This window comes from Thalassophryne amazonica, chromosome 17, assembly GCF_902500255.1.
Source record: "Thalassophryne amazonica chromosome 17, fThaAma1.1, whole genome shotgun sequence".
Lineage (NCBI taxonomy): Eukaryota > Metazoa > Chordata > Actinopteri > Batrachoidiformes > Batrachoididae > Thalassophryne > Thalassophryne amazonica.
Window position 1 is genome coordinate 28660139 of NC_047119.1, and position 13281 is coordinate 28673419.

Sequence of the window (13281 nt, forward strand, 5' to 3'; positions counted from 1 at the left end):
TAAAAGCCGAGTGGCCTGTGTGCGTGTGCGTGTGTGTGTGTGTGTGTGTGTGTGTGTGTGTGTGTGTGTATGGGTTCAATCACGGCGAAACTAGGGAGAGCTGTCATTTGCCGTTAGGTATGCTCAGTGGTGGGCACAGTTCTGCTAATCCGCTAACTGATAATTATCGAAGGTAATGTTTTCATTATCGGATTAGCTTTTCAGATAAGTTTGAAAACCATCAGCGGACTAATTATCTTCCGATATATTTTAGACCACTAACCTACTTTTGCAGGTTTGGTGAACGAAGCTTAACAGTTACAAACATTTATGAAATCCACAATCAAAGATTTGAGTACCTACCTGTTAAATGGTTTGTAGTAGATGCACAGCTCTATCCTCTGCAAACAGAGGAGAGCTGGTTCAGGAAAAACTGCTCTATACTCTGCAGACAAAGGAGAACTGGTCACAGAGAAGAAAAGCTCATTTCTTTTGACCCCATACGGATGTGCTGGCAATATCACCCAAGTCATCCAGAGGCATACAGCTTTAACTTATGGTTAAAATTTTAACCAAACTAATTTCGGTCAAGTTATTTAAATTAATGTCACGTCTGAAGTTTTAGAAAGTGAAAATATCAGATATATGTTTTAGTTTTAAAGTAATGCACTAATTTTGAAGGTTATGGTGTGGACATTGTGTCTCCACAAAGTGCATTATAGGTAACCTCAGTACATTGACGACAGAAGAAATGCATTTGCGACGCTCTGATCAGGCTCCACACGGACAACAGCATTAAACCCTTTGTATATTGTGCCTAAAACTCTCGTGAATATGTTCTCTGGGTTTATAGACGTTATTTTGTTTGTAATATAAAAATGCCAGAAGAAGCTCCGGTTGCTTCTCCATTATTTTCAGATGGAATCATTGTGAGCTGCAACGCTTCATGTTCTTTAACGTCTTGCTTTTGTCAAACACTGGCTGTCCTCTTTGTTCCAGAGTAATATATGTAAGATGTCTGAAATTCGGTTTGTGTTTATTAAATTCCACGCATCTTAAACGTAGCAGACACGGACGGATTATTTATTTGGAATAATAAATGATCTGTATGAAAACCGCAATTTTCAGGGTCTCTACTGCCATCTACTGGCCAGTAGTGTTCATGGCAGTATTCACCCTAAGTACTAAGCGTCTGGGCACCAGTAGGTGGCAGTGTTCTATTTATTTTGACCCTGGTTATATCAGACAGTTGTCAAATCAACTTTTTGGCTTTGCAAATGGCTTTTTTTTTTTTTTTTTTTTTTTTTTTTTTTTTTTTTACAAATAAAAAAATGGCATATTTTACAAAAGCATATTTATATATAAACACCAACACACACCTCACATTAACATGCTGGTTTTTACATAGAATGAATAAGTCAACCAATCAGTGTTAGCAGAGGCTCATTTACCCATAATCCCTTTGGCATCTGTCTGTGTTTGTTACAAAACTTCAGAATTAGTGCATTATTTAAAATTAAAACATATATGTTATATTTTGTACAAATGACAGAATTGACATTAATGGAGTTATTCTATCAGTATTAATTTTATTTAAGATTAAGATTTTCTAAGCGCCTTGGGGCAACTGTTTGTTGTGATTTGGCGCTATATAAATAAAACTGATTTGATTTAAGACCTCTGCCTCACGGCGACACTGCTATTGCATAGAGAGTTGAGCTTCGCAGCTCCTCTCAGCTGCTTCAGTGCTACAAGCTATATAGTAGACAGGAGCTTCCAGCAGTGGGCAGGACACTCAAAGACAGAAGTGCTGATTCATTGTTTGGGTCTGTGGTCGTCTTTGACGCTACCAGAAGTGATTCATCTTGTTAGTTGCAAGTGTACCGGATACAATATGGAAAGTTATCGGTTAGCTGTAGCTTCCAATAATTTTTTTGGGTGGTTTATCGGTTTAGCTTCATAAGAGATAACTTTTCAGTAAGCTGATTGTCTGTTATCGAAGCTAACTTTTTGGTTAGCTGTGCCCACCACTGGGTATGCTTATGTATTTTGGGTCAGTCTAGAGCCCGTGGATCCTCACGGGCAGCGCACTAGTTATTAACACAATTCAACATAATGAAGTAAAGGTTGAACTTTGATTCTCAGACAGTGAAAGAAAACATGGTTGATGTTGTGTTTAACACTTATTTTGCTCCTTAGTTTTTTCTCTTTTTTTTTTCCTCATTTTACTGTTTTTGTGTATCAGCCAACGCTCAGGTCCATGAAAAAGTGTCTCTGCAGAGCATCCAGCAGTTGGTGCATCGCTCCTATCAGACTCTGGCCCTCTGGAAGCTTCTCTGTGATCATCAGTTCAGCGTCATTATGTCTGAACTGCCAAAGGTATACGTGATTGGCAACACTTCACTGTAGAATCTACCCACTAGTTTGTCTTAAACTCTTCCTCGCTTCTTATTCAACTCCTTGGTATGCATTGTAAGCATCCTATTGTTGCTGGCACACTTATTAATCTCTCTGCTCCACCACTTCTCCCACCCTCCCTTTTGTGTGTTTGTAGGACTTTCAAGAGCAGATGAAGGGTGCAAGTTTTAAGGATGTAGTGATCCGAGGCAAAGAGATTTCTGGAGCTCTCATCACAGGACTCATTAACATATACATCAAAGATAATGCCTCTGTGGACGCCATCAGCAGTCACCTGCGGGACATCAGTCCTCTGCTCTACAGCAGTGATGACAGCGTGTGCTCCAAGGTATACGTGTATATGAAGTGTTCCAGTGTTTTGCTTTTGTTTGTTTTTTTTCTTCGTTTTTTTCTTTGAACACTAAAATATTTGGAAGATAAATTACATAAATCCATGAACTGAAATCCTTTTTTATTACACGTTTCATTACTTTTTTGTACAGTGCATATTGTATACATGCAAATGTTGTCTTTGAGGAATATATTTGGTGTACGGCTGTGACTTTTTTTTTTTTTTAGATTAATCTAAAGACTTTTTGTCTGATTATTTTCTGATTAGTCCAGTAGCACCTTTCCAATTTACCTCATAATCATAACCTTAAATTCTACCAATAACTTTCAGGCTTACATACACATATTTTGTCAAAAAGTGTTTATTTTTTTAATTTTTAATATTATTTTATATTCCAGCATATAAAAGATATAAAGTGCCACAAGTAAGAATGGCATTCATTGAAATCAGTGTGCAAGAAAATCTTGTGCGCAGCTTTCCCTCTTCTGGAAATACAAAGCGAAAACATATATTTCGTAGGGCTGCATCCAAAAAATATTTTCATTATCATGTAATCTGTTATTTTCTGGATTAGTCAGTTATTTGGTCTACAAATTGTGAAAATGTCTTTCTCAAAGCCCATGATGATGTCTTCAGATGACTTGTTTTGTCCACAAAGATATTCAGTTTACTGTCAGAGAAGTAAAGAAACCAGAAAATACTGACGTTAAAGAAGCTGAAATCAGAGATTTTGGTCATAAAAAAGACTCAATGTTTAATTTATGACCACCATAGTTGGCAAATAATTTCATAATCAGTTAAGTGTTACAGGTCTAATTTTGTGCAACAATGCCTGACTAAAGGTCCTGCATCAACCACTTTGATTCACGTGTCTCGGTACTGAATTACATTCCATCTGCCTTTCAGGCTAATGAGTTGCTGCAGAGCTCCAGGCAGATCCAGAACAAGACTGATAAAGAGAGAAAACTGAGAGAGTCTCTACGGCTTTACCAGCAGATCAGCCAGCACACAGACCTGCCACTCGTCTGCTCCCAGTACAGGCAAGGTAGGAATGCAAAAGAATCTCAGAGAGGAGGTTATGTGTTTATGTTGTCTGTTGGTTCACTGAATCGAATCACATTTGGCCTCTGCTGTGGGAGCAGAACCATAGCATTTCTAAAACCTTGTTTACCGTTGAGAGATGGAACATTATGTGCCCTTTCTGGCCCATGTATGTGTTCTAAGGAACACTCTTCTTCTTTCTCAGTGCGTTTCTACGAGGGGGTTCTTGAGTTGTGCCTCACAGCGGCTGACAAGAAGGATCCGCAGAGACTGGGGCCCCACTTTTACAAGAATGGAGAACCTGAGGAGGACCGAGTGGGACAGCAGGCTTTTCAGGAAAGGTAACTGAAGAAAGGAGCAGCATAATCACCATCTGCTTGGTCTTCAGCCACCATCATTTTTCCCCTCTTTCCACTGCAGACTTTCATGTTATAAGTGCCTCACAGACACCATGCAGGAGGTGGTGAACCAGAGCAAAGCTGCCCCTCAGTCCCCGAGTGTGCCTAAACACCCTGGACCTCCTGTCATGACATCTGACCCCAACATGCTCAGTAACGAAGAAGCTACAGCCCATGTGAGGAAGAACAAGACTGCCTGCGCAAATTTTGTGCTTTAGTGAAGTATAGTCTGCATTTATAATGAAAATTGTTGCTTTTGCAGTTTGAGCAGATGCTTGGTTTGGCCCAGAGGTCACAGGATGAGCTGTTTCACATCGCTCTGTACAACTGGTTGATCCAAGCTGACCTGACTGACAAACTGCTTGAGGTACTGTCATGTCTACCTGTAGTAATTTCAAACTTCAGATAGTTCCTCTTCATTCATATGTATGTATACCTAAAACCTGTCGATTTCCCAGGGTAGGCCTCATTATTTTTAATGTGTGTTTTGCGTACCAGATCAGTTCTCCACACCTGGAGGAACACCTAATGCATATGATCAAGCAGGACCAGAATAAAGTGCACAATATGGATCTGCTGTGGCGCTACTATGAGAAGAACCGTAACTTTGGCAAAGCAGCTCAAGTACTGGCACGTCTGGCTGACATGCACAGGTGTGACTCACAATAACGACACAGTTCTTATTCTGGTAGAACCTTCTCTTGATGTTCTTCAAAACTTTAATCAGTACATTTAGATAACATGGATTCCAACTGGCGGATCGCTCAGTATTTCCAGACCTCTGGGTATAGTCTGGAAATATTGACCATTTAATAATTGTGTATTCTACCAAATGCTTTTTATGATTCTTTAATGAATTCGATGAGATGTGGTATACTGCAAAAGATTTGTATGATTTAATGGTGTTTCTGTAATATTGCGTTGTTTCTGTGCAGGAAGAAGTGAAAGCATTTTAAAAATAATTCCGTCTTCTAAACATTTAGCACAGAGATCTCTCTGAAACAGCGTTTGGAGTATATTGCCAGAGCCATTCTGTCTGCTAAGAGCACCTCCTACATCTCAGCCCAGGGAGCTGATGGAGGGTTCCTTCATGAGCTGGAAGAAAGGATGGATGTATGTACAGAAGTCATCTTAGATGACAATTTAAGAAGGATCCTATTATGAACAGTCAACATCAACTCTGTCTGTGTTTTATTTCTGCTAGCTGGTGCGTATCCAAGTCCAGATTCAGGAGACCCTGATCAGACAGCACTCCCATCATCCCTCTGTGAAAAATGCCATCTCCCAGTTGGACTTAGAGCTCATGGATATTTCAAAGGTATCAAGGATCATCAGGACAGTGATGAGGAGACGTTGGACATGATAGATTATCCCCTGCCGGCCGTAAGGCCAGAAGCAGGGTATAGGAATGCATTCTGTCAGTGTGTGACACTTTCTTGAGTCAGTCATTGCTCACTCACTCATCTTCAGCCGCTTACTCCAGTTAAGGGTCAAGGGGGCTGGAGCCTATGCCAGTGGTCATAGGGTATGTGTGTGTTTGGGGGGGGTCACCCTGGACAAGTCACCAGTCTGTCGCAGGGACACTTGTCAACAAACAAACACATTCACACCTGCATGCACATCTACGGACAATTTAACGTTTCCAATCCACCTAACCTGCATGTCTTCGGATGTGGGAGGAAGCCGGAGAGAACCCACAAAAACATGGGGAGAAGATGCAAACTCCACACAAAAAGACCCCAGGTGGGAATCAACCCCATGACCTTCTTGCTGTAAGGCAACAGTGCTAACCACTAATCCACTGTGCTGCCTGTTGTTAATTGAACAAAATTTGTCAGATTTTCCCTAAATGTAAACTGGTCATCCAAAATGAATGTATCTTGTCTGAGTTTGAAATTATGTTTTAAACACAAACCTCCAAGAACCGCCCACTTTACTGAACAGAGTATTGATTTTTGTGCCCATGGTAACTTTAACAAAATGTATCAGATTTAACTGGATGTCTCAATTCAGTATCTCAGATCAGTTGGAATTTGTGCCTGATCTGGTTTCACAATGATGTATAATGAGTGGTTGCTTGACTGAACAGAGTATTGATTATTGTAGTTTATTCGCTCCCGGCAGTAGTATGATTTGGTTTGTCAGTTTCATCTGGCCCTTTTTCATCTTTACCCCAGTTAACCACACACACACAAATCAGTGTTTGGTCTGCATAAAAATTTTTTATGCTTTCACTATAAAAACCAGATTTGCATGTTTTTTTATTTACCCAAACCGTAGTGTGGTTGGATCAGTAGCACAGCTGGTTGTTTTTGTGACCAAATACAGCATCAAAACAAATGAAGTGCTTCAATGAATATCAAATTAATCTGCAAACATACGTGATCAAACCAACATTAAGCCACTTGTACACCATCGTGCAAATTACCCAAGCGGGATGCTCGACGCACAAGTGTGCTTTCTTACAGATTTTAAGTTTATTTTACGCTGTCTACATAATATTAACACTATTTTATCGTGCAGCTCTATGGAGAATTTGCTGATCATCACAAGTTGTCTGAATGTAAGCTGGCCCTGATTCACTGTGCAGGACACTCTGACCCAATCCTGGTCCATTCACTTTGGCAAGAAATCATGCAGAAAGGCAAGTGAAAGGATTTTATTATCACCGGCCAACATTCTTTTTGCATAAAAACCTGAAAATAGCACTCCATTGCTGTAATGAGTATTAGTTAATGCTGAGTCTTGTGTTTCAGAATTGGCAGACACTATTGCCATGAGTCCAGCAGACAGGATGAGATCTCTTAGCTTGAAGCTAGTATCGCTGGGAAAGATTTATGCTGGAACACCAAGATATTTTCCTCTGGGTAAACATCTACACCTACCTATAATTGTGTTCAGTTTTCCTCTCATTAGAGTTTCTGCCTGTCTGTTTACTGTTTTGTTAATTATATAATTAGACATCCCTGTTGCATCGTTTATGTCAGCATTTTGCAGTGGCAAAGGTCTGTAAGATCGTATGGGTGATTTAGGCTGTTGCTTAATTGGCTTTTCTTGTAACCGGCTTGTTTGAACTCGATTTCTTCTGAGAGATGTTCAGTCCTCAATCAGTTTTCTGTCACTTTCTCAGGTTGATTGATGTTGACAGTGAGCCTCCAGTGGCTCCTGGAGAATTGTTCACAGGAGAGATGAGATATCTATATAATCCCTCCAGGGGCATCCTAATTGCATACAAAGTCACTTCAGCTCAGTCCTTTAGCATCGACTAGTAGTGATTGTACTTTGAGTTCCTTTCAGGTGTCAGAACTCCTACCTCTGTAGAAAACTGAGCCCATACACCCCTACCTCTGTACAAAATGGAGCCAAACCTTCCCACAGAAGGAATTTATTTCATGATATCTGCAATTTTATTTGTCACAACCTACAGATTATAACCAGGAGCATTTGCCCTCTATTTCTAGAGTTCCTTGTTAAGTTCCTGGAGCAGGAGGTGTGTCAGCTAAACTGGGATGTGGGATTTGTCACCTTCACCATGCAGGAGATCGGAGTGCAGTTACCTCGTCTTTTAGAAGTCTATGACCAACTCTTCAAAACAAGGGTATGTGTTCCTTTTTATCCCCTGGTATGAAATACAGAGATATAATGATCAGCATATCCATCCATCCATTTTTCCTTGTTAGCACGATATCTCAAGAACCAGTTCAACAATTTAATTAATATGTAGCATAAGGGTGTACTTGGGTGATCCCCAGACACCAGTCGATTGCGATGACCTTGAGGCCAATTTCAAGGCCACAGCGAGATATTCAAGATATTGTCATTACGACCCTTGTTAGTGCGATATCTCAAGAGCCAGTTGACCAATTTCATTCATATTTAGCATAAGGGTGTACTGGGGTGATCCCCCGGCACTTTGTGTTACTGATTTGACTGGGGGGGGAATAGTGTCGTCTCCTGATGAATCTTGTTTTATGTTTTATGTTCTTGTGTTAAGCAGCGAATCTCATTTTCGCACGCATTGAATTAAAATGCCTCATTGTTTTTGTTGGGGGTGGGGGGTGTCTACAGGATCCCTGCTGGCAGCGATTAAAGAAACCACTGCACCTGGTGGAGTGCATCCATGTGCTGTTGTCTGGATACGTGGATGATCCCAGCAGAGTCCCAACCTACGACAGGTAATCACTGTGTGCAGCAGTTCAGCTGCCAGCCTGTAGGGGGCTCTGGCACTGAATGTCACTGCAGCATTTTATGCTGTTTGCCCACAGCGGTGTGATGGTACTAATGTGTGTACACGTCATGGCGAAATAGAGTTGCAAAATTTTGTCAGTTTCCAAAGTTGGAAATTTCTGTGGGAATTAACTGAATTCCCATGGAAATATTTAATTCATTCCCATGGAAAGTAAAATGGCAGCATAAATTGCATGTTAGCCTATAATGGGGAATTTGGTTTTAGTTATATTAAAAAAAAAAAAATCTTGCAGCATAATCTTGGTTAAAACAAACCGTTTTAATGTAAATTCAGTTGACTTCCTATCTTGCACTATGCATTTCTCAATCACATGCACACATCACATCTGCAGGGCCACAAGCTTAAGAGAAAATGCTTTCATTTCACATTTGGGATGGGACTTTTTGGAGTCTGGGTAGGAGTATCATAGGGAGGAATATCTGTGTTTTTTTTTCTCAACATTCATGTATGCATGCATGTATTTATTTAATTAAAGTATCCACTAAACTTCTGCTCACAAATAAGTCTGTCATTTAAAAAAAAAAAAAATTTGCTGTTATGCCGTGTTGACACCGGACAATACGCGAGCGATGGTGGCGACAGGTTGCCATGTAATCCCTTTGGAGGAAGCGTTGCAGCGCCACAAAAGTCCAAGCCACGCAATGCGATGTGATGGACACGAATGAAGCAACGCGAATGAAGCGCTTTTGAGCGATTGGTGCATTTGTGGCACGATAGCGCATCGCGTCGCCCTCTTCCCCAAGTTGAAAAATCTGAACTTTTTTGTCTTGTTGAGTCGCGATGACCAGTCAGAGACGGGATATGTAGTGACGTGGAGTTGTCTGGAGTTTATACTTGATGTGGACATGTCCTCTGTCTGTGAGCAGGACTTATGTCCCTTTTGTCCTTTATTTCACAATTATGACAGTGTTTGAGGGGAGAGCAAGCAGCAGTAGCCAGTTTTTTTTTTTTCCACGTGCAGCGCGAGAATGAATTGTCCGTGAAGATTATTTCATTTATTAGCTAGAAAGATGTATAATAAAACAAATGGTGACTGGTTTATAACACAGTTATGACAGAGTTTGAGGGGAGAGCGAGCAGCAGCAGCGGCAGCCAGTTTTTTTGTTTTTGTTTGGTTTTTTTTTTTTATTGTTCACAGGTGCGTGCACGAACGGGACAGGAGGTCCTCAAACTGGGTCCTGGAGAGGTGGAAGTACCACTGAAAGCGGCCATCATCCAGACGCAGCTCCTGCAGCAAATAATGAAACTCCCAGAATTGGGAACATCTCATGAGGATGTTGTGAAACCAGGGACGGCGCTGATGGCGACGTTTGTCAGCTTTCCACAACAAATAGAGCATAAAAACTCCCTCTGTGTGATCAAGATCTGGCATGTTGACTTGACGGCAAGCGGAATGGAAGCTCCTCCTATTTGATGACGCATTGGGGTGAATTTTCGCAGTGAAAGCAGAGCGACACCGGGCAATGGTGGCAAGGTTCCCAGGCAAGGGACACAAATTGGTAGCGTTGCGTGTCGTCCGGTGTGAACGCAGCATTAGAAAGGTTTACATGCATGCAGCTTATGATGACAAAACAAAAAAATTTATACTTATGTTTGTATGATACTGTTTGTATGAATTAACCCAAATATCCAGTTAAGTTCCATTGGGAAAAACTTGAAATATTGCCAATTGTTCAAAAAATGGTCAAAATTTGCTAAATTCCCAAACTTACCATCCAATGGGAAGTTAGTGGGAATTTTCTGCTACTTTGTAACCTTACAGAGAAATGTGTTTTATTATAATTATCTCCTGATATCTGCCCATCTGTGGGAGATGACAGTGTAGCGATCAGTTTTAGTCATAAATATATATATATACACACACACCAAATCACAACAAAGTTGCCTCAAGGCATTTCACACAAGTAAGGTCTAACCTTACCAACCCCTAGAGCAAGAACACAGGTGAGGTAAGGAAAAACTCCCTCTGATGATTTGAGGAAGAAACCTCAAGCAGACCAGACTCAAAGACGTGACCCTCTGCTTGGGCCATGCTAAGGAAAGTTTTTGTCTTTTGTTTCTGTCTGCACCTGAGCGAATGACTTATCAGTCTAATGCGCGAGTGACAATCTCTGCTGTATTTGTTGTACGTATACTGTGATGCCTGCTGAAGCTGCCACTGTTGCTCCTTCTCCTGTAATTATTATAAGCTGTTGTTATATAAAATGCTATTTTTCAAACATTGACAGGTGCCTGTTTTTAAGTCCAACTCTACAAATGTGGTAGAAACCTGCGGTGAGCTTTCTTTAAAGTTGTATTCTATCTCTTTTTAAGACGCAGATTCACAAACGTGTGTCTTGACAACATCTGCGGTTACCTGGTGGAGCTACAGTCTCTAAGTCCAAACGCAGCCCTCCAACAAACCATCAGCAACTTCAAGTCACTGCAAAGCAAGCTGGAGAAGCTCCACTGATGTTGTTGATGAGGACAAGAGACTGGTGGATCTCACACACTGTTTGCCTTAATTACACAGCCAATTAACCAGGGCGATTATCTTAGCGGCAAGCACAACACGGCATGTTTGTATTCCACAGCAGAGTGTGCCTCTTTTCTCTTCCTCAGCCTGTGTGATGGTGTGGAAGTAATGAGAGCAGACAACAGTTTAGTCTGATGAGAGGTGAGTTTTATAGCTGTGAAATAGAACTTTGCAGAGTAGCCCTCATATTTATTTGCAGTGGCTCCAGGTGTGGCCACTTGGAACGCTGAAATGAAACTTGAGATATTTACCTGCAAAAAAAAAATCTGACTCCACAGATCACTACTTTCTGGCAGGTTTTTTTTTTTTTTTTTTTTTTTTTTTTTTTTTTTCTTCCCCCCATCATTTTAATTTTTTCCTTCAATCAAGCAGTTCATTGTTGGATGTTGTAATTGTGTACATATCTCAGCAACATCTGTCAAAGGTCTGTCACACACTCTAAACATTATTTTTCTTTATTATTCACAGTTTTCATCTTCTTGGTGTATGCAGTTTATTAGCTCTGTTGTGAATGAGTGGTTTTTCTAGAGCATTTTTTAAAGGAAAAAAAAAAATAAAACACTGTGCTGTTTGGTGCCAAGTACAGCAAAATTGTCATGCAACAAACAGAAATCATTAAACATTTTTAATGACAAAAGTTGTCTTTGTTTTCATACACAAAGTTGTACATCCACCAGCCATTACACAGTCTTAATTGTACCAGAGAAACAAACGGGTGGTTCCATACCTCCCCACAAAAATAACTGCTGAGATTGCTGTGGGTTGTTGTTCCACAGGTAATATATTCTGTCGTTGACGTTTACGTTGGCGCAATTTTCTTTAATTGAAAATTACTCTCGAGGTTTCTTACACTCATCACCAAGAGGACAGTAATTGCTCAAGTGCCGCTCTTCTCTAGTTAGGTTTGATGTACATAATTCATTTTTTTTTTAGCATAAAGGAAATGGAAAAATTACATTTATTACACACACACTCGGTGGGGGGGGGGGGGGGGGGGGGGGGGGGCAATATTGGTCACCCTGGAGATCTGTCCATGGATTATGAAAGCAGGCTATACTACCATGGTTCATCATATGAAGATGTGCAAGAAGGAAACTAATTTTGTCCGATGTCTTCGAGGTAACTGGACTTTGTGTTTAAGTGATGCAACACTATATTAACTTTATAAGTGCATCTCCTCCAAAACTGGTGGATTTCTGTGAAAATTTACACAGTGGTGCACTATATGAAGATGTGCACAGAGGAAAATCTGGTCCGTCATCAGAGAGAATTGGACTTTTGTGTTTGCTTGATGTATCATACGGTATATTGACTTAAGTGCAACTCATCCTAATCCACTTTATTGATTTCAGTGGATCGTGATGCTATTATGGTGCATATGAAGGAAAGTAATTGGATGTTTTGTCTTTGTTTCATCATACTATACATCAACTTCATAAACGCAACTGTTTAATTGCTTTATGGATTTCACTTAATGCCTTTATACAGTGGCAGCACAACATGCAGGTATTTCATAAAACATTTATGACCATAGACATACAATCCAACTACAAAATAAATTTCAATAGTGTCATCACTCGTCAGATTTTTTCATAATTCCTGTGCACATTGTCGCAGTAGAGCAAGGTGTTTATAAAATTCACACAAAATGGCTTTTAAGTTTTTATTGTAGCCACATCTGAATCCACAGTGCAAGTTTGAAAAATGTCATGATTCCTAGAGATTCCCACGTAATTGATTTGGATGTTCTGTGCAATTATAAAATTTAAGTTAGGTGTTTTCTGTTGGTAAGACTAACTGTGGGGGAAATGGCAGTTTTCAGTAAATTATAGAATTATGAAACTGCATCCTGATTAAAGTTTCAGGACAAAATAAATTGAGCAGGATGTGCAGATGAGAAGAATGAGAGATCCTTTTTAGGATTTCTGCAGATGGTGGTACAGAGAACTGAAACCAGTCATAAATGTGTGTGGTGTGTGTAATATGCAAGGTGCTCTTGTTGGAAAATTTGGAAATTTGAGTATATGCAATAAAATAAAAGCATGATTAGATTTTACACAAATCCAACAAAGCTACACAGGCATTTATTAGAATACATTAATATCAATGCTGAAAAGAGTTTATCTAACAGTCTTGTGTGAAACATTTTAAAATTAGGTGATCTGGAACTGAAAATTGTGGAGGCAGTGCCAGATAACTACTTAAAATTAGTCCCAAAATCTTCCCATTATGTTATATACATTTCAGAGTGGCCTTTTATTGTGGCCAGCCTAAGGCACAACTGTAATAATCAAGCTGTCTCATCAGCATCTTAATATATTGCTTCCACAGTTTTCTAAAATTATGGAAA

The 13281-nt window shown here is 40.0% G+C and overlaps 1 protein-coding gene across 3 annotated transcripts in view; it reads left to right on the top strand.

Annotated features, from left to right (window-relative positions):
- The window catches only part of nup155 (nucleoporin 155), a 30336-nt gene extending 19342 nt beyond the window's left edge, over positions 1-10994 (top strand). For 2 of the 3 annotated variants that reach the window (XM_034192179.1, XM_034192177.1), the window contains exons 21-34: positions 2225-2358; positions 2534-2725; positions 3635-3773; positions 3975-4110; positions 4190-4343; positions 4430-4534; positions 4666-4820; positions 5151-5280; positions 5372-5485; positions 6691-6811; positions 6924-7034; positions 7629-7765; positions 8236-8342; positions 10730-10868. In XM_034192179.1, the coding sequence (XP_034048070.1) occupies positions 2225-2358; positions 2534-2725; positions 3635-3773; positions 3975-4110; positions 4190-4343; positions 4430-4534; positions 4666-4820; positions 5151-5280; positions 5372-5485; positions 6691-6811; positions 6924-7034; positions 7629-7765; positions 8236-8342; positions 10730-10868 (1874 nt within the window). Of the gene's footprint in view, positions 1-2224; positions 2359-2533; positions 2726-3634; positions 3774-3974; positions 4111-4189; positions 4344-4429; positions 4535-4665; positions 4821-5150; positions 5281-5371; positions 5486-6690; positions 6812-6923; positions 7035-7628; positions 7766-8235; positions 8343-10729 lie in introns of all 3 variants that reach the window. The other variant, XM_034192180.1, reaches the window with a different exon arrangement.
- Positions 10995-13281: the final 2287 nt, after the last annotated feature.